General features: G+C 45.4%; 1 protein-coding gene and 1 pseudogene across 6 annotated transcripts; one reads left to right on the top strand and one right to left on the bottom strand.

The window, feature by feature from the left end:
* Positions 1 to 5,850: 5,850 nt before the first annotated feature.
* Positions 5,851 to 6,384, top strand: LOC102284801 (glutathione peroxidase 7-like; annotated as a pseudogene).
* A 3,651-nt stretch (positions 6,385 to 10,035) lies between these two features.
* Positions 10,036 to 25,026, bottom strand: USP11 (ubiquitin specific peptidase 11). Of its 6 annotated transcripts, none has more exons than XM_070365987.1 (21): positions 24,737 to 25,026; positions 18,238 to 18,347; positions 17,933 to 18,063; positions 17,475 to 17,592; positions 17,187 to 17,332; positions 17,002 to 17,063; positions 16,785 to 16,884; positions 16,243 to 16,416; positions 15,974 to 16,132; positions 15,357 to 15,581; positions 15,131 to 15,214; positions 14,918 to 15,012; positions 13,902 to 14,108; positions 13,190 to 13,242; positions 12,714 to 12,974; positions 12,569 to 12,639; positions 12,119 to 12,231; positions 11,041 to 11,190; positions 10,820 to 10,935; positions 10,558 to 10,646; positions 10,036 to 10,478 (listed from the first exon to the last, which is right to left on the bottom strand). In XM_070365987.1, exons 1-21 carry the CDS (start codon positions 25,009 to 25,011, stop codon positions 10,341 to 10,343), a joined length of 2,877 nt encoding a protein of 958 aa, XP_070222088.1. In that variant the 5' UTR covers positions 25,012 to 25,026; the 3' UTR covers positions 10,036 to 10,340. The 6 variants fall into 6 exon arrangements, with proteins under 6 accessions (XP_070222088.1, XP_070222090.1, XP_070222089.1 ...); XM_070365989.1 differs by having other exon boundaries at positions 12,729 to 12,974; XM_070365988.1 differs by having other exon boundaries at positions 12,714 to 12,971.

Here is a 25,026-nt window from a genome sequence, read left to right as displayed (position 1 = left end):
CCTGGTCTGGGAAGATCCCACATGCAGAGGAGCAATTTAGCCCCAGTGCCACAACTACTGAGCTTGTGCCCTAGAGCCCACGCTCTGCAGCAAGAGAAGCCACCACAGTGAGAAGCCCAAGCACCACAACTAAAGTAGCCCCTGCTTGTCACAACTAGAGAAAGGCCCTTGGGTAGCAATAAAGACCCAGCACAGCCAATAAATAAACCAACAAATAAAATTATTAAAAAAAAAACAAGATCAATGCAGAAAGGCATTTATACATCACTGAGAAAGGTGTTTGGGGTGAGGGAGAGGAGAAGTAAATACAAAAATCATCGATGTAATCACCTGTTTTTTTCCAGAAAAAGCTTAAAATGAGTCATCTCTCTCCCTATGTCTCCTCTACCCACCTCCTCCACCACTCTTATGATTCCAGAGAGGAAATAATAGCCAATAATCACTGTGGTCACAAGTAATTGATGGTCACAAATGCATGGTCATGTACATAAAATTATTTCTACTTTAAAATACAAATTACCAAAATGAGGAAATATATGCATACACTCAGTTAACGGAGGTTACCATAGAGACAGCCAGCCGTACTGTTTCCAGTTACTGCTCTTCATTGCTCAGAATGCATCCACTATAATTATATTCCTCCTAGAATACTCAGATACACATGTTCACGTGCACACACACACACATGCAGGCTAAACACAGTCAAGCAACACAGTCCCACAAAATTTAGGTTATGCTGTTATTTCATCTGTGCTCTTGAAACCATGGAAATTCAGAGCAACAAGAGGCTCTGTGTCCAGAGTCTTACCCAACATACTACGGTTGCAGCTGTAGAAAATTAGGTCAAAGCCTGAGATGGGAGTTAGGAGCAGGCTTCTGACTAGATTCTGAGTGTACTCCTTGTCCCAAGATTAAGATGGCATGAAAGAGACTCCCAGAAAATGCTAACTTCCCATCAAAGAGGCCCCCTTTGACATTGGAGAGTGACGACATCTATCATACAGAAAGCACTATTGTGAGGACATTACTGAGCGCTGGAGTGTGAATTATTCTTTTATCTTTAATTTTATCATCTAATAATGCTTTGAAAGTACAAATATCATTTTTTGATGCTATGCCTTCAGGGAAATTAAGAAGTGATCACTGCAGTTTTAAACACTGTACTTCCAAAATAGACATATAACTCATGATTTGGGAGGAATGTTGTCACCTAAGGGGCTGGATTATAAAATTCCAATTTAAAAACAGTATAGGTGTGAAAGGTGTTAGCTGCTCAGTTGTGTCCGACTCTTTATGATCCCATGGACGATGGCCCACAAGGCTCCTCTGTTCATGGAATTCTCCAGGCAAGAATACTGGAGTGGGTTTCCCGACCCAGGGATCAAACCCAGGTCTCCCAAATTCTACTTTAGAAAAGTGTTGGAGGAAAAGTGGGGGAAGGGATGTTGGAAGGATACCATGGGGAAATTAAGAAATATCACAGCATTTCAAAAATAATTAAAGAGGAATCCTCATCCCCTCCCCCACTTTTCCCGTAACACTTTCTTAAAGTAGAATTTGTGGAAAACCTATTTTGTTTTTAAGTTGGAATTTGATAAGCCAGCCCCTTAAGTGATTGCATTCCCCCAAAATCAGAAGTTATGTGTCTATTTTGGAAGTACAGTCCTTCCTGCAGGGGCTTCCTAGGTGGCTCACTGGTAAAGAAATCTGCCTGCCAATGCAGGAAATGCAGGTTTGATCCTTGGATGGGGAAGATCCCCTGGAGAAGGAAATGGCAACCCACCCCAGTATTCTTGCCTGGGAAATCCCACGGACAGAGGAGCCTGGCGGGCTACAGTCCATGGGGTGCAAAGAGTTGGACATGACTGAGCACAAACATCTTTCTTTCAAAAAGATCTCAGAACAAACTGGAGGCTGCCACAGAGAAAGGGTTGGGGGTGCTGATGAAATAAGTGAAGAGGATTAAGAGGCACAAACTTCCAGCTATAAGATAAATAACTCCCATGTATATAATGTACACATAGGGAATATAGTCAACAATATTGTAGCAGATTTGTCTGGTCATGGATGGTAACTAGACTTACCATGGTGATCATTTCACAATATATTCTACTGTTCTGTTCTACTGTTCAGGGCATGTGCATATACACATGCTAAGTCACTTCTATCATGTCTGACTCTTTGTGACCCCATGGACTGCAGCCTGCTAGGCTTCTCTGTCCATGGGATTTTCCAGGCAAGGACACTGGAGTGGGTTGCCATTTCCTTCTCCAGAGCATCTTCCCAACCCAGTGATCGAACCTGCATCTCTTACATCTCCTGCATTGGCAAGCAGGTTCTTTACCACAAGTGCCACCTGGGAAGCCCAATATATATCACAATATATACATATGTCAAATCATCATGTTGTACATCTAAAACTAATACAATGTTCTATGTCAATTATATCCTAATAAAACCAGGAAAACAAACAAAAAAATAAACTCTTTAAAAAAGACCTCAGAACACATACCACCACATGCCAACTTGTATTCAGCACTCACTTTCCCTGAATGCTCAGATCTCTTTGCTAAGAGATTTAGGGCTTAGATGTAGTCAGGTAATACATATATATTTAATACATTTCCTTGTCATTTATTTCAATATATTTAGTAAAAGTAGCCTGCTTCATATGTCTAACTCTCTTGGGTGATTCCCTGTTCTATCTCCTACAAAACAATTTCATTTGGAGTTTTAACATCAGAGAAGATGAAAGCTTTGGACTATTGTTGTTTAGTTCCTAAGTCATGTCCAACTATTTTGCGATCCCATGGACTGTAGCCCTCTAGGCACCTTTGTCCATGGGATTTCCCAGGCAAGAATACTGGAGTGGAAAAAAAAAAGAATACTAGAGTGGGTTGCCATTTGTTTCTCCAGGGGATTGTCCCAACTCAGGGATCGAACCCACATCTCCTGCATTGGCAGGTGGCTTCTTTACCACTGAGCCACCGGGGAAGCCCAAGCTTTGGACTATGGTTATTATAAACTCTCTTCATTCTCCAAAAGCACAAAATTAACTTGTTTTCTTATAAATAAAATTACTCCACTGACCACAACAGCACAATCTGAAGCTTCCAGTATTTCTGTATCCTGTGACAATGGAGAAGCAGCCCTGTGTGGTTCCATGATGGGAGTCCTCAAAACATGCCAAAGATAGAGATGGAGATATGGATGAATTACACTGTAGCAGTCAGAGCAGGCAATGTTCAGTCTCTGCTTGGGCAACAAAACAACCAATCTCTTCTTTTTTTGATGCTAGGTTAAAACAAAGAGCTACCACAAATAGCTGAAATTTGGTGGTGGGGGATTCCTAGAGAAAGTCAGCTTTGTTAAAGTACTATCTATCAAACCTCATGCCAGAACCACTAAGAAAGTAGGAAATCCCCTGAACTTGAGACATTTCCCCCTTGCCCACCCTGTGATGATGGAAACTCCTTTAGTAACCAGGAAGCATTAACCCCACCATGGCAGGATGCAAAGAGATAAAGCTAGGGAACAGGATGGTCTAAAATAATTAACAGCTCTCTAAAGAGTTGGCCCTACTAACATGGCTCATTCTTTCCAATTATAGGAACATATTTCCTTGTTTTTTTTTTTGGCCCTGCCATGCAGCATGTGGGATCTTAGCTCCCTAACCAGGGACTGAACCCATGCCCCCTGCAGTGGAAGCTCACAGTCCTAACCACTGGACCACCAGGGAATTTCCAATACATTTCCATTTTTTAAAAAGCTTACACATGATTAAATTCATTAGGAGGACTGAAAGTACTATTTTTTTTCTTCAAACAAACAAAATTGCTTTTCAGCACATGTTAGAAGGAATAGAGTAGTAGAAAGGGTGGGGCTGTAAAAACAAGACCTGGCTAAAATATACCACTTATTTGCTATATGACCTTGGGCAAGGGCAAAATGCATACCTGCCTCAGCGGCAGCTCCATCACAACTATGACACCATATTCCACAGTCTCACACAGAGAGCAAGTGAGAATGTATCTAGAAACTTTTTGGTAATTCCTGAAGTCTCATATACATTGTTTTCATGACATTAGAACAGTACACAGTTTATAATAATTATTAAAGTATTTTTGTCTGCAGGATAGATTAAAAAACAGATTTTATGTGAAAACACATATTTTACCTTCACTGAAACTCATACCCCTATTCATACATGACAAAAAGAAAGGGTTAGCTGAAAGCTAGAGACAGGGACAAGAGCTTGGGAAAAGGCAGCAGTGTTACCAAATAGATACAAAGTCTGCTGCTTTCAGTACAGGGTCCTTTTGGAAAGAGGAAAGGTCCTCCCCAACCTACCCCATTTCCAACTGGGCACAGGAAACCTACTAACTGAGGGAAGGAGAAAGAGAAGAGCACTTTAGTGACTGCAACTGCTAGCACATACCAAACCTAAGAATTTGTTAGGTTCTAATACGGAAAGAGAAAGATTTTAGAGCTGCTCAAAGAATAGGACAGGAATCTTACACAGAAATAGAAGAAAAGAAAGGAAGATCCCTTGGAACCCTGATTTCAGACATTGTTCATTCTTAAAAATACAGAAAGCTATATTCTCAATTAAGTTTTCTTCTATAGTGTATTTACATACTGGTGTTATTTTATTTTATTTTACCATTTTATAGAGTAGCTAACACAGGTAGTGGTCAGCTCAATGGGGTGGCTGGTGAATGCACGTGGACCATGACCAGTCATGCGTTGCATTCTATGGAAACTATAACTGAAGACCTAGAAACCATAAGGGTTATATGCCATTTCTGTAAACCTCATCCATGTGCTACTGTTTTCTAATTTTCTGTTCCCTCTTCTCCTTGCTTTCTTCTGCCATCCATATTTCTTTTGTAACTTCCAAATAGCTCTCTCTTCTATCTCCTTTCCACACAGAAAGAGTGTACAATTTTTTAAAGGTATGATAAGTTTTCAAAATAGAGATATCGGTATTTATATACGTTTTGTCCAGTTGTTAAGGAAACTTTTTTCAAGATTGAGTCTATGATGGCACCAAAAAACAGTAAGCATTTCACAAATGTGTTACTTTTATTTAAAGAATTCAATAGTGTCAAAAGTAATCTATTTACATGGGGTTTTCACAATCCATGTTTCTGTCTTTTATTATCTAGGATTATAAACATAACAGGGCTTCCCTGGTGGCTCAGACAGTAAAGAGTCTGTCCACAATGCGGGAGACCCAGGTTTGACCCTGGGTCGGGAAGATCCCTTAGAGAAGGAAATGGCAACCCACTCCAGTATTCTTGCCTGGAAAATCCCATGGACGGAGGAGTCTGGAAGGCTACAGTCCATGGGGTCACAAAGAGTTGGACACGACTGAGTGACTTCACTTTCTTTCTTTTCTATAAACATATCAAGGCAAAAAGTTATAATAATTAACGAACTAAGTCTTCATCTCAAGAAGTGAGAAAAAGAACACTGAAACAGTAAATTTTATAAAGTTGAAGGACAGCAGTTCTGCTTCCAGCCACATGGACAAGAAGCCACATGGACAAGACTCACCCTCCACACAATGCAACTAGAGTAGCCCTTGATCACCCACAAGGAGGGAAAGCCTGCATGCAGCAACAAAGATCTGGCACAGCCAAAAAAATAATGTACACTATAAACCATAAAGCAATCAGTGAATAAAACCATGAGTTAGAGCTAATAAACCAAAAAAAGAGATGAAGTGAAATCATTTTAAAAAACCTAATTCAAAATAAAGCAATAAAAGAGGGAAAATAACAAGAGGGAAGAGGACAAACAGAATCAGATAGCTGCCTCACCACGCCACCTGCTCTGGAGCAAGTCATGGTGGTGGCACTGGCGGCCTGGCTGCTCCTGGCGTCCATGACTGGCGTGCAGCAGCAGCAGGACTTCAACAACCTCAAGGCCGTCAACATCCAGGGCAAGTTGGTGTTGCTGAAGAAGTACGACGGCTAGGTGTCCCTGGTGGTGAATGTAGCTAGCAAATGCGGCTTCACAGACCAGCACAGCAGGACCTGGGGCCCCAGCACTTCAATGTGCTTGCCTTCCCCTGTAACCAGTGTGGCCAGCAGGAGCCCGACAGCAGCAAGATTGAGAGCTTTGCCCCGCCGCACCTACAGTGTCACTTTCCCCATGTTTAGCAAGATCACAGTGGCCAGCACTGGTGTCCACCCTGCCTTCAAGTACCTGACGGAGACTTCTGGCAAGGAGCCCAGCTGGAACTTCTGAAAGTACCTAGTGGCCCCAGATGGAAAGGTGGTAGGAGCTTGGGACCCAAGCATGACAGTGGAGGAGATCAGGCCCCCATTTACAGTGCTGGTGATGAAGCTCGTCCTGAAGAAGCAAGAAGACTTATAAACACTTTCCTTCCTCTCCCTCATCCCCTCCCCGCACTGTGCATGAGTGACCAGAGCAAACTCAAATGGTGCTACAAAGAGACCACAGACTCTCCTCCACTCTTATCCTGATACCTAACCCATCACTCCTGTCAGGGGAAAATTCTAGTAGTTTGATTATTTGAATCTTAGAGCAACCTCTAGGAACCAGTGAGAGTTCTTGACCAATGACTTACCAGCTGGTAAGAACCTCTAGCCTATGAAAACATGTGGCAAATAGAAGCATTTCAAGCAATTATCTTCTATCTATAAAGCGGGACCAATTCCTACCTCACAGGGCTATTATGAGGATGAGGATGAAAAGCCTATGGAAGTGCCAAGGGCAGTGCCAGCTAACCAGGAGGCATTCAAGAAATGGTTCTTGCATATGAACCAAAAAATAAGTTGTGATCAACAAAAACTTGAACCCAACATGAATTTCTAGCCCTAAGAATCCAGGCCAAATATTTGCTGTTGTTACAGTTTTCCTATGTATTTTTTTTCAATTACAAAAGTAATACAATTCATTGTAAAATAATACATGATACAAAATAAAAAATGAAAGCATCTCCCTCAAAAAATAATGATAGCTAGATGAAATACTAAAACTTAAACATATCGATAATTACATTAACTAAGTTATCTAAGCACCTCAACTAAAACTCAATGTAAGATTATGTAAAAAGATCCCAATTGCATTGTTTCCTAAATGTGTTAAGAAACACATTTATAATACACAAGGGGAGTGACATTAGCAACATGGCAGACTAGGAAGCTCCAAGCTTATGTTCCCCAACAAAAACCTAAAATTAAATTTGAAAAGAAAAAAGCAAGCAAGCCAAATTATCAGACCCAACTGTGTCAGCACTTCTGGAAAAGTCACAGGTTTACAGCAACAGAACAAGTGTCCAATCAAGAAAAAGTCATTTTCAAAATCATGGGAAAGTTTTGCAGCATTCTTACTCACCCTCATCCCAGCTTCTCCCTAGAAAGGTGGTAGTTGTGGTCTGAAAGCAGCTGCCTGGTTCCCAGTCCCCTCCCTTGAACTGGAGGAAACAGCAGATTATTTGCAAGTGGTTGCCTATGTGCTTTCTACCCATCCACCATGTTCCATGTTCCTTTCTTCTTGCCTTCTTTTGGATTATTCATCTATTTTCTCCCTCTTGTTTGAAATGTGTACCTTTTATAGTTTTTAGTTTTTATACCCTTATTAAAATACAGTATTAGTCTAACTTAAAATCTTCTAGAAGATGCATTTCTTAGTATGCCCTAAACTGTATTCAATTCACAAAATCCTTCGGCTAGGTCTGATTTGTTGCTAAACTCATCCATTGACTTTTTCCTACTAAATGCTAGTTTTAGTGATATAGAATTCTATTATTTTCTGTTGACCAACCATAATACAATGGTATTAAGCAAATGTTAGTTACATAATCACAATAGTAAAAGATGTTTATCAGTTTCACAGTAAGTAGCCAGACAAAAAAATAAAAGATAATTCTTAAGTTTTGCTGTGAAGGTGATGGCACCCCATTCCAGTACTCTTGCCTGGAAAATCCCATGGACAGAGGAGCCTGGTAGGTTGCAGTCCATGGGGTCGCAGAGAGTCAGACACGACTGAACGACTTCACTTTCACGCATTGGAGAAGGAAATGGCAACCCACTCCAATGTTCTTGCCTGGAGAATCCCAGGGACGGGGGAGCCTGGTGGGCTGCCGTCTATGGGGTTGCACAGAGTCGGACACAGCTGAATTGACTTAGCAGCAGCAGCTCAGATCTATCACTTCTGTTTGGTTCTTTCTCAACTTATTTTTACTTGTTTTCATTTTCACTTTTAAAGGTTTAAAAATTTTTTTTCACATGTATCTCTATTTCCATGACCAGAATAAGCATGTTTTACACTGATGGCTGAGGAGTCTATTGTGTCTCTGTATTACTATATTGTCTTTTATTTGTCCTGATTCTTAGGCATGTTGTCTTTTCAAGGTGTCTTTGGTTAAACCAGGGAAGTTATTTTGAGTTAATTCCTTTTAGGTGGATGTCATAGCTAATGAGGACTTATTTTGAACCAGCTCTTCATGCCTGCTTCATCTGCAAAATGGGGTAATAGTGCTTAAACCATACAGTCTTCGTGAGGACTTCAGTTCAGTCAGTTCAGTCACCCAGTCGTGTCTGACTCTTTGTGAACTCATGGACTGCAGCACACCAGGTCTCCCTGTCCGTCACCAACTCCCAGAGTTTACTCAAACTCATGTCCATTGAGTCGGTGATGCCATCCAACCATCTCATCCTCTCTCATCCCCTTCTCCTCCCGCCTTCAGTCTTTCCCAGCATCAGGGTCTTTTCAAGTGAGTCAGTTCTTCACATCAGGTGAAGTAATGGAGTTTCAGTTGTGAGGACTAAATGACAGCTTATGAGTCCCTGGATCCAATATTTTTATTTTTTTGCTTAAGTCAGTTTGAGCTGAGTTCCTCACAGTAACTATCTCGATTTCGCCTGTATCTACAGCACGACTGAAGGCTGGTGGGTGATAAGGCTGGGCTGAGTGCCCCTCAGAGGGGGCTTCGCAGGCCCAGTGCAAAGGCAGGAGGCTTGTCGGGGGAATGATCTCTCAACCGCCCTGATAAGGATTCCCTTCCTCAGTGTGAAGGGCTGGGGTGCTTGTTTATGTCCAGATACTGCACACTGGTCCACTCCATTCTGCCCCACGGTTGTCCCCACTGGAGCTCCGTTTCTCTGAGGTGAGAGCTGGCACCCACAGGAGGGCTCAGGCGGCCGGGGGCGGGGGAGTGGGGGGCTGTGCAGTGCTTAGGTGGCATTTTATGCTCACACAATGCTGCACCCATTCTATCTTGCTCTTCTGTGGGATGAGGCTGGAGGGACCCTGCCTGGTTGGGAAGCTGCAGTCATGGTGGGAGGCTAAGCATAGGGGCAACACAGACACAGCCCATCTGTCCTGTCACTGTGGGTGGCTTGGGCCAGATGTACTCCCTCCTCAGAGGACACTACTGCTGGCCTGTGAGGTGGTCTGGTTAGTATCTTTATATCCAGAACCCAGCCATTTGCCCCCACACATGCCTATCTGTTCCAGACACACCTTTCCCACAGCAGCTGAGCACAAGTCATGTCCACTACCAATTCCATCCTGGGTCCACAGAGGTCAAATGTCCCCTTTGGGGACTACTACCTCCAGTGTAAGTGATGAGGTGCCTAGACCTCTGGACATAACTAGAGCAATTACTTGACCTCTGCATCTGTTTGCCCACCTGAAATTGGCAATGACAACTCCCGCGTGAGACTCTTGTGAGGATTATGAGTCAATATTTGCAAAATGTTTTAGAAAACACTGGGCATGCAGTTGGTGCTGAAAGTTGTGTCTGGCGCACAGATGGTGCTTCACAAGCACTTAGAATAGGACCTGGCACACAGATGGTGCTCAATGAGCACTCAAGAGCAGCAGCCATCACACACCTGGCATTCACTATGCACACAGGCACAATACTGGTGCTTGGTTAAGGATGTGGAAAAAAAAAAACCCACAATGCCAAGGAACACACTGGCACTTTTATATATACACAGCGCAAGGTACAGGGTCTCAATAAGAAAATACACTCTGTTCAGGTGCACCCCACCCCACCCCCTGAGAACACCCCAGATTGAGAACAAGAAGGAAGGGGAAAGGGGAGAATCATAAATAGAGAATAGAAGGAAGGTTAATGCTCTAAAGGGCAAACACGGGCAGGGAACACACTGCTGGAAGGAGACACGACCTCTTCTTCCCTGGGAGAGCGCAACATAGCAGCAAGGAGAACAGTAGCCACAACTAAGCCTGTGACGCCTGGCGTGGGGCACGTATAACTTGGGTTAAGAGAATGGGGGTGGCTTCAGGAAGGAAGAGAGCCGGGACAGCTTCCTTCCTGGTGGCAGGGCCAGGGCCCCTCAGTTTACATCCACGAACTCTGATTTGGGTGGGGCACCACAGGCAGACGATGCGGGGGGCTTTGACGAGCTGGCCTGGGTTTGCAGACGGCGTGCCACGTCCTGGCGTTGGTAGAAGAGGACATAGGCTGCCTTGGACTGTGAGGAGAAGACAGGAGTCAGCGTGGGTTGGGGAAGAAGGTATCGGGAGAAGGGGAGGAAGGAAGATAGGAATCACCTCAATCTGATTCTCTGTCACAGGTGAGACGCTGCTGTCATCGAAGTAGTGCCACTGACCACTGTCCTTGTTGCAGGCAAATGTCGTGTCTGTAAGAGAGGGCAGGCAGTCCTCACCTACCTTCCTGCCCCTAAGAAGGGTCCACGTTGGCTCTCTCACTCCTCTGACACCAATGACCTCGCCACTGGTTCACACATCTACTTACCCACTGGGACATCCCAACCCCATTGCCCCCACCCTGAGCATGCCCCTGGGTACATACAGTGTCCATCCCGCAGGCCCCCATAATGGTTGGAAACTGCGATCAGATCGTATTTGTACAGCTCCCGGGCTGAGTCGTTCTGTGGCTTGATGACAAACTCAGAGAAGTCCAGGTCCCTGTGGGTGTGGCAAGGGTTAATATCAGTGGCGCCCCCTTCCCCCAGTCCCTGCCTTCCTCCCCACCCCACTCCTGCCCCCAGCCAGCCTCCCCAGGCCCCAGACCGGATAGGAAACTCCACAAGGGTGTCCAGCTTTTCTCTGGAGAACTTGGTGTAGGAAAAGCGCTTCAGGTGGATGATGAGTGTCTCTGGTAGCATCCACAGGTCCAGCTTCTTGGTGGCCAGCTGGTGCTGCTTGCAAGTGGGGCAGTACCTAGAGATGGAGCCCAGGTCAGGAGACAGACACTTTCTGAGCTCTTGTTGCCATGTAGCTTTGATGGGCCTACTCCTATGTTACTTTAGCATGCTTGTTAAAACCTTGCCACGTACTTATCAATTGCCCAACATAGGCACTTTTGTACTGGCATGTGTTTTTGTTTGGATTCTGGTCTGGCAGACCCTAGTCATCTTTTTGAGCCTGCCTCTGTCCCTCTGGTTTTCTCTCTTCTGTTTTACTCACTCGCCAGGTATTTGCTGACGGCCTACTGTTGATATGAAGTAGACGGCACTACTTCATATTTGTTCCCTTTCTGCTTCGTGGAGATGCTCCTCTTATTTTTGAGATTGGCTTTATCTTTTCAGTTCTTTCTGTTTCACTTATTCTCCAACATCTTAATGAGCATCTACTGCACAGCCCACACCATTATAACCAATGAGAAGAGACACACAGTGAACTTAAAATGTTTTCACTCTCAAGGGGCTCACTCTAACAGGAAAGACAAAAAACGACGTAAGAGAAGAACCTAAGATGTGACATCAAGGGGTGTTAATGGAGCAAAAAAGAAATGCTAGGCTCAGACAAAAACAGCACATGAAAGGAATGGAGGGAGCTGATGGCTGGGGGAGAAGCAGTTTTTAACAGAAGAATAAGAGGCCTCTCTGATAAGGTGATATTTGAAGAGAGACTTGAGCAAAATGAAGGAGGTCAAGTCCTGTAGATAATTGGAGGAAGGATGATTTTGGGAGAAGGAACAGCTCGGGCAAAGGCTCTGAGGTGGAAATAGGCTTGGGCTGTTGGTGGCCAGAGTGGCAGGAGGCGATCGAATGAGCAGGTGGGGGAAGGTGTATTTAGTGGTAACAGGGGCTGGGCGGAGGTGGTCCTACCTAATAGCACCCCCAGAGGCCCTGTTCTGGTCCCTTACCAGGGGTTTTCCTTCTCTAGGGTCTCAACGGTGGTGAAGAGCTCAATGCATTCCTGCAGCTGCACTGGTGCCTTCTTCAGCACGTACCCAACGCAGTCATGCTTCACGTAGCCCTAGGTTTGGGGAGTGGATGGCAGGTATGAGGATGAAAAGTGAAAGTCACTCAGCTGTGTTGGACTCTTTGTAACCCCGTGGACTGTAGCCTGCCAGGCTCCTCTGTCCATGGAATTCTCCAGGCAAGAATACTGGTGTGAGTAGCCATTCCCTTGGGGGATAAAAAGGAGTAGGGGTGGAAGATGCACGCTAAGTGGTTAAGGGCATGGACTTTGAAGTTAAGAATCTGAGGCCCCGGGAGCTCTGTGATCACGGCTCAGCTGAGGTAGGAGAGGGTGTGTGTGGTGCCAACTGAAAGTGCATCCCCCTCCCTGCCATCCCCGAGATCTCCTTTACCTCAGCCTCCACCTCGTCATAGTAACGCTTCTTCATCTCTGGTTCCCAGTCGATGGCAATGTACGGCTGGGCTAGGGGCGAGGGGAGGTGGTCATGGGCCCTGCTGCCAAGGAATACCCCCTCCCGCCTCCCAATCCTGGCTCACAGCTGAAGGAGACACCATGGGTATCCTCGTTGAAGGTCGAGCGGTCACTGGTCCCATTGGAATTCACTGTGTGCAGGGTGAAGAGGTGCTTGCGCCGTGCCCTCTGGGGCCAGTGAGATGGCCCAGGAGAGTTGTCCACAGGGGCCCGACTTCTGCTCACGACTCTGGAGCTAGGTCCAGCCTGCTCCAGCCCAGGGTCTTGGGAGCTGCCCTCAGTCACACGTCCAGGCTTAGGGAGCCTATCCTTATCCTCCAGGTCTGCTAGGATTGGGGGAGGATGTCAGAGGTGGGAATGTGTGAACCCCAGAGGGCTGAGCAGCAATGCACATCCAGGTGGACCCTGTGTGTGTGTCAGACCCACCCCAGACCCACCACTGACCCACTGACCCTCCCTCAGGCCATAGGAGACCCTCATCCTTGTGGATCCATGTACAGACACTCATCCTTGCGGATTTGCTCTCCTTCCTCTTCCTCACCTTTCTCATCCCCGTCATCCTCATCATCCGAGCTGGGTCTGGTCACGTAGCGTCTGCCAACAGAACAGAGGAGACTCTCAAGGAGGGCGCCAGAGGGCAGGGAGGACAGAGCCCAGAAGTCCACTTTGCTTATGATGGGAAGCCATGGGTCAACCCCCACACACACAGTTGTGGAGGAGGAGCCAGAAGGTCTCAAGAGATGCTACAGGAACGTGGGAAGAGATGGCCTGACAATGGAGGATCTTGTGGGCCACAGTTAAGGAGTGTGGATCTTAAGTATGATAAGCCACTGTTATACAGATACATGATCAGCTGCACATTTCCATCAGGGAAGGCCTCCGAGGAGCATGCATAAGTGCCACGTGAGGGAGAGGTGAAGCCAGATAGTGCACTGCTGTTTGCCTGGTGGGGACTCTGGGTTTTAAGCACAATAAAAATCGATCGAAACACAAATAACCAAGACTCTCCTAGGAAGACAATTAAGTACAAGATGACGTTGTCTGCCATGTTCACTCCTATATCCCTGGCACCTAGGTGAGGTGGTGGCGAAGTCAGAAATTTAGAGGAAGAAAAAAGCCTACAAGTTACTCTCTGGCCATGTTAAGTTTGAACTGTCTTCAGGAGCTGGACGGAAGGTGGCAACCAAGTGGTTGGACACTCGGCTCTGAGTTCTGACCCCACCTCCCCACCTGATCTGGAAGCGCAGACTCACGAGAGGCGGTACAGCAGGATGTGATACAGGGCGTCCCACGAGAGCCGGTCCCGGGGCACTGACACCAGGAGCGGGTGCCCAAAGAGCATCAAGCCGTAATAGGAACTGTTATAGTCCCGGGCTGGGGTGCGCTCCCGCAGGTAGACAGGAAGCACAACATCCTCTCTGGAGTTCTCACCAATAGCAGCCCTGCCCGACACCTCATATCTGTGGGAGATGAACACCAGGTCCCGTCTGATAAATATACCCAAGAGGGATTCAAGGACTCTGCCCCAGTTGCTCCAGCCACTCACTACTCACAGCCTGAAAGTATTCTTAAAAGGGTCCAAAGAGTCACCCAGGGTTTTGGATCATTTACACAGCACCTTGTTTATGTGATATTAGATAAAGTCTTTTGGTGTTATTAGAGCACTGAGGGAGCTGACAAAAATTTTTCGTGACACAAGGATCTAAAACAATTTTTTTTTTTTTTTGGAAAACTGCTTGGTTACAAAGAACTTTTCTACTCACAAAGCACCTTCTATTTCAGTTACCCAAACATTTCAAACATGTTTTTCTTTTTGGCCACACCACATGGCATGTGGGACCTTAGTTCCCAATCAGGGATAGAACCCATGCTCCCTGAAGTGGAAGCACAAAGTCCTAACTGCCAGGGAAGTCCCAAACTTGTTCTGAATGCTTTTATGTTCAGAAAGCAGCTTAACATTCCCTATCTTAAAAATCATTTGGGTTTTGTGGCCTGCAAAGTGAGTAAGGAGTGCAGATCAGCATCTGGTACATATGAGGTACTAGTTAAGTGCTGAATAAAATAAACAGGAGCCTCCCTCACATAATAAGGAAGAAAACACCCAAGGACACCCTGCATAAGGATTTCACCCCACTCACTGACAGCCCCTAGCAGCCTGCCTTGCTAAGGTACATGGCTGAAGCCCTGAGCAGGCTGAGGAAGGGAGAGGGAAGGTGGTTAACAAAGGAGGTTCCTAAGAAACCCCATCTCCCCTGGTCTTCTTACTCACATGAAGATATCATCTCGGTCCAAGATGCTGCTCAGGGACTCCTCCAGCTGGTAGATCTTGTAGAAGCGGTGACTGAAGACATCAGCCACCATCATCTGGGAATGGGTTACAGAGAGGGGACCGATCAGTCTGCAAGATCTCCCACAGGCCTTTCTGCCTCCCTTGGTTTCCTTGCCCCTGTATCCCACCTTCCTTCCATCTGCAGAGCCTCACCCTTTCTGGCGAGATGCCAGTGTGTTTGGCCAGAGCCACACACAGATCCGAGATCTTGCCTTTCTTGGGGACCACGAGCCGGTGCTGAGGGAGAAATGGTAACCACAGAAGAGCAGAAGGATGTGTGGTGAGTTAGTGCAGGAAACCCTGAGGTATGGCTGAGTAATCAAACCAACTCTATGAGTGCAGGTCCCTCATTACACCCCCGTCCTCGTTCCCCTCATACCTGCTCCGGCTTGCGGCGGGGGTCCATGGAGACAAAGAAGACCTCCATGACCCTCTTATGGCTCACAGGCAGTGGGACACTGAGGTAGCAGAAGGGGTCGAAGGTCACAGACACATTGCCACAATCAGGGCACACCAGTGTGGATTTGAAGAGGCCATGGAAAGTGTCCACGATCACAGAATCATTCCGCCGTTTGTGGTTTTGCCAGGCTTCCTGAGCAACCTCCTGTTGACAGTGTAGTGCTGAGTGGTGAGGGATGCCAGGGGCTGGGGAAAACCATGGTTTGCAGGCAGGGTGCGCATGGGAGTAAAGGTTAAGGCCACTGGTAAAGTCCAGAGACAGAGTTATAGTGAGGGCCACCTGGAGACTGTGTTGTTCACTGTCAGGGCTAGCGGTTACTTGGGGAAGGAGACTGGGTGGGAGTTAACTCTCACTGGGTGTAGGAGCAGATGTGGAGATATGGTGAAGATGAGGATGGGACTGAGGTCAGGGAAGATGAGCTTAACCAAAAATGGGGAGTGGTGAGGGCACCCCAGGGGGGCCAGAAAATCCCTGTGGCAGAGGTCCTAGTGGCTTTAACAAGGCTCTCATGATGGGGGTCTTCTGGAAGCACCCACCTGATCTGGCCTCCCAGCAGCATCACATAGCTCCACATATTCCTTCTTCTTGATGCGATTGAGGTCCTCGTGTAGCCCATCCAGGAGGAACGACAGCAGCTCCTGTGAGTCATGCTGCTGGTAGCCCAGAAACTGGGACGCAAAGTGGCCGACCTTGGTCTGAGGAGATGGGCGGGGCGTCAAGGCATGAGGGAGGAGATGAGTGGGGAGTGGGGGGTGGGGGTTGGGGGTTGGGGGGCAGATAGGGGCTAGCCAGGGCTGAGCCACACCTTGAACACCTGGGGCACAATGGAGCGGTGGTGGCCAGACCATGCCTGTTTCACCAGGTCCGCATAGGCCTGTGCAATCTCCCCCTTCATGCCCAGTGGGTTGCAGAAGTTGAGCTCCTCCAGGTATCGGTTTTTAAGGAAGTACTCTGTGAGCTGCGGCACGTTACTGAGGCACTGTAGGAGGCAGGAGCCAGGTGAGTGAAGGGGAGAAAACGTAACCAAGGTGGGGATGGATGAAAGGAAGGGGGAGGAGGATGAAGGGGAAAGAAAGGAATGGGCAGAGGAGTAGGGGAGAGGAGAGAACAGCACTTCAGGAGAAAGAAGAATGTGGTGATGAAGGAGAGGAGACTAGGGAGAGCAGGGAGCAAGTGGAGAGGAAAGGCACAGGTATTTCAGAAAGAAACATGGGCACATCAAGCCAGACTGTGGGGACCTAGCTTCCAACCTGACACCTTGCCCTGCAGTGCCCCCAACTCTGTCCTCCATTTCCAATTCGTGAATCCACCCCCATGCTGCACCAGACCTAGACCTCATGGTCCAACCTGCAGGGCCGAGTTCATGAAGCATGTGTTGCCCAGATTGGTAAGACCACAGATGCCTGGCTGGCCCTGGAAGTCCTCTTCCTCCTCCAATGTGCTGCGCCTGAAACGGATGAGTTTTTATCAGCTGAAGAAGTACCATGCACAGAGAAAATGTGCTCATGGGCTCAGTGTGCCGACTGTGGGACCCCACTCTGGACCAGAAACCCCGAAGGCTCACGTGTCATGTGGCTGGGCACTGGGCCAAGTGCCATCCTTGTTTCGGGTCTCCATGACAACCACCTGGGTTGGAGGAAGAGGAGTAAAAAACAGGGAAGGCATTCATGGAGGGCCCATGGGTACCGAGCTCTCACTTCTCTGAATCTGAGCATGGCCTGTGGGCAAACAAGTCCTCCCCACCCTCACCTGCCCAGTCTTGAGAGCGGCGTCAAGCACTGTGATGCGGGTGTTGCACAACCTCTCAAAAGAGCCCTCCGCGTTCTTGATCCACAGCCGAGTCTCTTCCTGGGGGCTCACCAGAAACTGCTCTCGAGCGGTGTGCAAAACTAGGTCTGTGGAGGGGGATGGTGCACGTTGTTCAAGGTCGTCCTGGTACCCTGAAGGATCCCCTCCTTCTTGACCTCAGACTCCTTAGATCACTGAACCATGACTGTTGCCGGGAATGCCAATCCATTCCATGACCCATGGGCTCACCAACAGAATCTGTCTGGCTGAATTGAGCCGTGTGAGGTGTGTCCATATCACTGTGCCGGACAAGCAACAGTTCTACTGAGTACACTTCAACCTTGTGGGTGCTGGGCAGTTCCACAACCTGCAAGGAGGGAAGGGTACACACACTGGCGTACCCACCGTGTGCACACACCGACACAGGGTGACCACCTCTGCAATCAGAGGAGCATCCACAGAGACGAACACACATGGCACAGACACACGTACGAGGCTGTGTGAAGTGAGCACACACAGGCAAGCAAACACAGGGGATGCAGCAAGATATCGTCTAATGACCTAAGAAGGGCAGAGCCAGGTGTATGGATACAGCGGACATGAACACACAGGTCTGGACCCGTCCTGGACCTTTAAGGCCTTCTTCCTACGCTTCCCCCCACCAGAAGTCAACCCCCACCCTGCAGCACCCGCACCACCCACTATACCTTGCGTTCAATGGGAGGCTGGCCATGCTCTAGACCATACCAGTTGACCAGGTAATGCCAAGCAGCCGCTGGGAGCAGCACATAGTCCTCACCTTCCACCAATCCCTTCTTGAGGCGCCAGTTTACCTGGTCTGCAGGAGGGCAGGGGGAGGTGGCAGAGGAACAATCAGGGAAGGAAAGTGATGAGTCAGTCTGGCCATCTCACCAATGACCTAGCACAGAGAAGGGGCTCATGATCGTTTGTTGGGACAGAGATGACAAGAAGTCCAGGGCTCAGCTGACATGGGGAGGCAGAAGCCTGGTACCTTCAAAGAGTTCAGCATTGTTGATGCAGCCAGGGAAGGTGCTGGAGTCCTGATTTCCTCCCCGCACGTACACCTCCCACTGCTTGTACCAGTGATGCCCCACGAGGAACCTGGACCAGACAGGTGACAAGGGTGTCGCACAGTTATCTGGTGGTGTGTGGTACCACGTCCCATGGTTATTGGACTAAACGTATCCACACGTTACCAAGAAGATAAGTTTCATGAACATCTGAAACTAATACAGAGCTAAAAAATAAAACAACAACCAAAACCAAACTCATACCATGATGCCAGAAAACATGAGATTTTATTATAGAATAAATGATAATTTACTTGTATTAGTCTGTGGGGTAACACAATCAAATTAGATTCAAAATAATTGTTATTTGCAGCTAATGTTATAAGACTTCAGCCATTTTTTGAATGTGCAATGTTTGTACAGGATACAAAACTCTTCAGCTGAGAAATGGATTGTTAAATATGGAAAATTCACTCAGAAATTTAAAAAAAATTTCAACTGCTAAAAGAATCACAAAGTCCTCCTTCAAAAACTGCACACTGTGACCTTTAAAATAATTTTTTTGTCTTTAGGATTTATTTTGATGTTATAATAAATTTCTAATCGTATGGTGACTAGCTCACTCTGTGTAAAACTGTGAAAAACATGTAACATAAAATTTACCATCTGAACCATCTTTAAGTACAGTTTGACCTGCTCTCTTTTAAAGGAGACACTTTTATAGGCACTACTAGGATAAACATTTAGGACTGCTGAAATGTGCCTGTGTAGAATGCCATGAGAAATTCTCAAGTCTGCAGAATATCTGATATATACAAAGTGCTAAATAAACATTAGCTGTTATCATTCCAATCCTAGGGCTCAGACAACAAAGTTCACGTACACATAATCCTCATGCCGGCACCCCTCGACCCCCACCTCATCGCTCTGCAACAGAAACCTGCTCTGAAACGGACTTTTTTTTTTGAGGGGCGGCATGCCCCACAGCATGATCTTAGTTCCCCATCCAGGGATCAAATCATGCCCCCCTGCAGTGGAAGCTGACGGTCTTAACCATCAGATTGCCAGGGAAGTTCCTGCTATGCAATTTTTGATACATAGAAGGCTATCCAAAGTATTTAACAGCCTCAAATAAAAACTTTTCAAAAAGCTACAAAATGGATGAAAAATATGTAACCGTTTTCTAGCTATTTAACTGTATACATTAGATTCTTTAAAATGGCACTTTTCTTTGTTAACCTGGAATGTCGCCCAAAATAGGCAAACTTTTCTGCGGGCTGTTTTATTTATTTGGAGGGGGGCGGTTTGCAGTGACCCCCCACAGATCCCACACTTCACTCAGGCTGGGGACACACACACACACCATCCCCACCCTGGTCGTTCATGCCACAGACACCCATCTAGAAGATTCTATCACGGACTTTACCCTCTACCACTTGTACCTTCAAGGTTTTAACTGCTTCTGTGGATGGTCTATGAGGTGAATTTACTCAGTAAAGCTAGTTTCTTGTTAATGGGAACTTTGACACAAAAGGAGGCACAGCTTAACAGGTTTTTTTAAAGCAGATTTTAAAGGAAAATTAACATTAAAATAACTTTTTATTTACAGTGGTAAACAAAACCTCCACACCTGGCTACAACATGAATTTCTGAAGCCTTCATAGAAGACTGAAGCTTTACATAAATTTTCACAAAATATTACTACAATGTTTTTTTCAATTCAAAGACACTTTGAATTTTTTTTAACATTTCTGAATTGGGATGGCTCATAATTTGTCAGCTCAGGTGACAGGACATATAGAGTTGTCAGTGTCTAATGGAAAAGCACGCACATGATTACATTTACTCCTACATGCTCATGTTTTTTTTTTTTTGGTTGCTAATGTAAATGTATCTCTAAAATTCTAACTTTCTAATTTCTTATTGCTAATATACAGAAATAAGATGGATCTTGTTAAAGTCACTTATGTTTCCGTTTCCTCCAATTTGTTCAAGTGATATGAAACTTGTACTTATGGAAAGAAATTACTAAACAAGATTGTCTGTCCTCTAGATTTCTCGTGTCTGGAGAAAATATCGGTTATTTTGGTTAATCATTACATTGCTAGGTATAATAATTATGGAGAAACAGAAATATGGATATAAACTAAGATATGATTTCCTACTCATTTTATTAAAAGGTTGTTAGCTTATTCAGATATAAATTACACTGTTCTAAATTACTTATATATCTATATAAGCCTAAATACATAAATAAAAATGGATATAAATAAGTCCTTTCTGTAAATTGTTACATGAATAATGCACCAAAGGAGGAAAATTAGAATTGGGTTTTTTTTTTTTTTCCCCTAGAAAATGACTACGTTAACTTATGCCCAGACTGGAAGCTCCTTTTTTGTCACCAAATTACTGTCAACTCTTGGTGCCTTTTGACCTCTCTTAACTCACTTTTTAAAAAGAATTCTTGCTTTTAAGAAAAGTTAAGCTCCCAATAATCGTTGCTATTTATCACTGTATGTTTTACAAGGTTGACTATAAATATTTCTTGTCTTCACTTCGATTTATATCTTGTTTTTAAAAAAGCAACAACAACTATTCTTGGGATTCCCTTGCTGGTCGGTGGTTGAGACCTGCCTTACCATGCAGGGGATGGGGGTTCGATCCCTGTAAGATCTCACATGCTGCAGGGCTACTGAGTACACACGCTGCAACTAAGACCTGACGCAGCCAAAAATACAGAAATAAATATAAAACAACGAACTATTCTTGCTTTGTCTTTCCAAAATTCAGGCCAAAGTAAGAACAGTAACATTGTTCAAATGTTCTTTTCTGCCTAAACTATCTCTGGGAGATATCACAAAGATCTACTCCTTCACCCTACAAAAGGAATGCATTAGGTTTACCTAAAATTTTTCATTTTTCAAACTTTTTAAAATTTTTAAAAATGACAAACCAAAAAGAAAGTTTATCTTCCTAGGTTAGTTATGGTTAATTATATATAATTAGATATACTAATATAAAAACCTTTCAATAACTGCATACTTTTGAAGCTAAAGAGCATACTCTTTTTCAAGCAACAAAGACTAGTACAATAACTTTCTACCAAAAGATCCCCCCCTCTAGAACTTTAGACTCACAACCCCCTTTCCCTTTTTGGTTCATAAAAAATCTGAGCAGATACTAGGGGTGCTGACTCAATTACAGGGGAATTGTTGGAGGCCTATTATTTATTTCACTCTTTCATTAGATCCAGTGGCCAAGGCATAATTATCCTGTGTAACAGCTTTAGGAGAAGTCTGCACAGCACTAACCTTTAATGAAGACCCTAGAACTAAACCGACTGAAATTTTCACATGTTTGGTTGACAATTGCTGCTACAGCTGTTACACAGGATAAATACGCCTTGGCCACTGGCTAGTCTCTTAAGTTCCGGAGAGAAATTGTTTTCCCTTCACACATCACAATCGATTCTGCAACACTGCACCCAGGCAGCCACCTTCTTTGATCTGAACAAAGACAGGCTCATGCTTATCTACCTCTTGTTAGGAAACTATCTACACCCTGCAAACAACCAGAGGCTCCTTCACTACCCCAGATTTAACTTCAGATGGTTCACTTTCGAAAATTTGCCAAGGAGGCTATACTATCATTGATTTGAATTTTCTCTTAAAATTTAAGCTTATCCCAGAAATTAATCAGTTTAGATAGCCAAATAAATTAAATGCCCTCACCCAGATCTGCCAGTTGACAAAAGCTAGAAAGTGCAAATATTAACATGTATATTTAGGTATATGATTTGCGATAGGTCCAAGACTTTGAAATGCTTTATGAACACAAAATTCCTGATCACTCCAGTGACCCCTTATAAAAAAGACAGCAAATTAAACTGGCTTCAATGCTTAACCAACATTGATGGGATAATTCTTTTTATTGACACATCCTAATTTTATTATTCAAATAACATAAAATTAACCATTTAAAAGTGAACAATTTAGTGGCATTTAGTACATTCAGTGTTGTGCAACCACAAACTCTATCTACTTCCAAAACACTTTCAACACACCAAAAGGAAACCTGGTATGGGTGGGATACTTTTAAAGGCTATTGTCACAAGACTGTAAAAGTAAGAAAGATGGGGCAGGAACTAAAGCCTGCAAGCCCTTCTGAACACCTCCAAATGGACTATAGCAATATTTCTGTTATTGTCGTTTACTCTCAAGATGGACTGAGGCTGTACCTTGCTGGAGAGCTATAGTGTAATAGTAAAACTGCTTGGTTTCATATTTCCGATTTGGGGAATCTTAACTTGTCTCTCCAGTAACAGGAATATGTATTTCGCTAGTACTGTGATTAAAGAACTCTAAAAGGAGCAAACCTCACTTCTATCCTAAAGGCTTTCAGGTGAGACCTTGCTTGCGGCAATGCAGGAATGCCAAGAGTCCAATACAGCCAATACAGCCGGATGGAGAAAATAAGGGGGGAGGGTAATCTGAAGAGAAATGGGAGAAACGATCACAGCCAGATACCAGCCTGGAAACTGTAAAGCCCTGCAAGTCACTGTAAGAATTTCAGCATTTACACTGCATGAAACAGTAAGACTCTTGAAACGTTCTGAGGTAAGGATGGACATAAAGACTCACTCCGTATAGAAACAAGAAAATAATACTAGTACAGTGGAGAAACCCAGCAAATACCTTCACCAAGTGATCAGGGCTACCGTCACCAATGACATCATGTAGATACTGAGTACCCACCTGATACGATGCAAAGGGTACTTGATACGCAGCCAGTCTGATTTCACACATATCCTCCCATAAAATGAAAGCTTAGACCACAAATACTATTCAGGGACGCATACAATGGTAGGAAACTGATAACTAAATCAAAAATTCAGGCAGGGAGGGGAATTTTCATCCCGGAGCAGCACAGAATTTCTTAAGGTAACGGTTTGAATCTTAACCTAGGTGGTTAATTCACAAATTTTGTATTATTCTTTAAATTTTTAACTTAGAAATAGACTCAGAAAAGTCGTAAAAATAATACAAAGAATTTCTCCGTGCCCTTCATTCAAGATTCTCCAAATTTAAATTTTTACTCACTCGGTCATTATTTCTTTAAACACGTCTTTATATATTCTATTCTTTCAACCATTTCACAGTAAGCTTGCTTACACAATGGTTCTTTAACCTTAAATATTTCGGTTCTTTAACCCTAAATGAATTTCCTAAAAACAAAGATATTATCTTTCACAATCACAATACAATGATCAAAACCAAGAAATTAGCAGTACTAACATCTAGTCTACAGACTTTGGTAAACATTTTATCAATTTCCTCATTCATATCTTTTACAGTAAAAGAGAGAAAGTTCACTTTATGAGGTGAAAAAAAGATTTTTAAATAATTTATTTTTTCTGCTCCGGGATCCAATCTAGGATAACACATTGCATTTAGTTATGCATTCGTTAAATCCCGTTAATTTCTTCAACTTGGAACAGTTCTTCCCGACCTTGAAATTTTTGAAAAGTACAGATCGTTTATTTTTATAAAATGTCCATCAACCTGGCCTACGTAAACGTTTCATATAATCTTTGCAGGTCTTACGTATTTCACAACTTAAAAAACGAGATGCAACTCGGCGAGAAATAAAATGAACCCAGGAACAGTACATTTCGAGCAGAGGTTAGCAAAGAAATCAATTAAACAAGTCAATTTATCAAGATACGCATTGATATTTTAAAAATAGCTGTTTTTTCTTGATTACAAAACAAAGCACTACTAAAACAGAAAACAAACGTAACATCGAAGGCCCCTCCCGTGCCAATCACCTGCACTTTCTCCCGTCCTGGGACGAAGAGCTTGGCCAGAGGCAAAAACCTCGCCGCTTCACAAGCTTTGCTCATTCGCAGGCGCCATTTTCTGCTTCACGGGCACCACCTCCCCTCTGCAGTCTCTCCACGGCCTCAGGACACGCCCCTCGGCCTAGTCACGAGCCTCGTTCCCAGGCTCCAGCTCTCTCCACCACTCAGGGTCCGACTCCCTCCCTCTTCCCCGACCCGCTCCGCCTCCCTATCCTCTCCTCAGCCAGACGTCACCGGCCTTGAATTCGTTCTCAGGCGCCGCGCAGTAGTCACGGCCCGCCCCCAGATGCTTCGTTACGCCCCGCAGACTACGCTCCCCAGCTCTGTTGTTGAGATCCCCTCCTTCCCAAGTTACAAGGTCCACCTCGCTGGCCTCGCCCCGCCGCCGCGGCCGTGCCTTCTCATGACCCGCCCCCTGCCTCTGCGCGCCAAATCGCGCCGCGCTGTCAGGCTGCATCGCACAGGCCCCACCTCTTTCTCAGACTAGGCACTTCCCCGCCCCTCTCGTTCCCAGTCCCATAGGCCATTCCTCCTCCCCAGGGCGGCTCTCACGTGGACCTCCGCCGCCACGTTCCCCACAGTCCCCTCAAGCCGAGGCTCCGCTTTCAGCTCTGCCTTACCAGCTTTCGCCGACCCGCAGCGGACGCCGTCGCCCATTCTCTATCTGGCGCCGTTGGCTCTCCAGGCCCGGCACCTTTTCCCGCTGTGGCTTTCGGTGGTCGACCGCAGTCGCAGCCGTATCCGCGGGATTCGCTGCGACCGCCGCCATAGCCATTTGCCCTCCTCTAACGGCCACCGCAGCTGGGAGTAGGAAGGGCCCCTCAACGGCCACTTCCGGATTTTGGTCCCGGAAACGGAAGCAGAGCCCCCCATACAGCCAGGGGGCTACTGCCATCTTGAAAAGGGACCC

Source organism: Bos mutus, chromosome X (assembly GCF_027580195.1).
Source record: "Bos mutus isolate GX-2022 chromosome X, NWIPB_WYAK_1.1, whole genome shotgun sequence".
Taxonomy (NCBI): Eukaryota; Metazoa; Chordata; class Mammalia; order Artiodactyla; family Bovidae; genus Bos; species Bos mutus.
Note: the sequence above shows the minus strand (reverse complement) of the source record. Positions and strands in the feature narration are given on the sequence as shown.

Coding starts and splice junctions, on each gene's coding strand:
- USP11 (XM_070365987.1), bottom strand. CDS start 25,011: ATGGCAGTAGCCCCCTGGCTGTATGGGGGGCTCTGCTTCCGTTTCCGG. Junction 16,885..17,001: donor AGTGCCCAGCCACATGACAC/GTGAGCCTTCGG, acceptor CATCCGTTTCAG/GCGCAGCACATTGGAGGAGG. Junction 15,582..15,973: donor CTGCTGGGAGGCCAGATCAG/GTGGGTGCTTCC, acceptor CACTGTCAACAG/GAGGTTGCTCAGGAAGCCTG.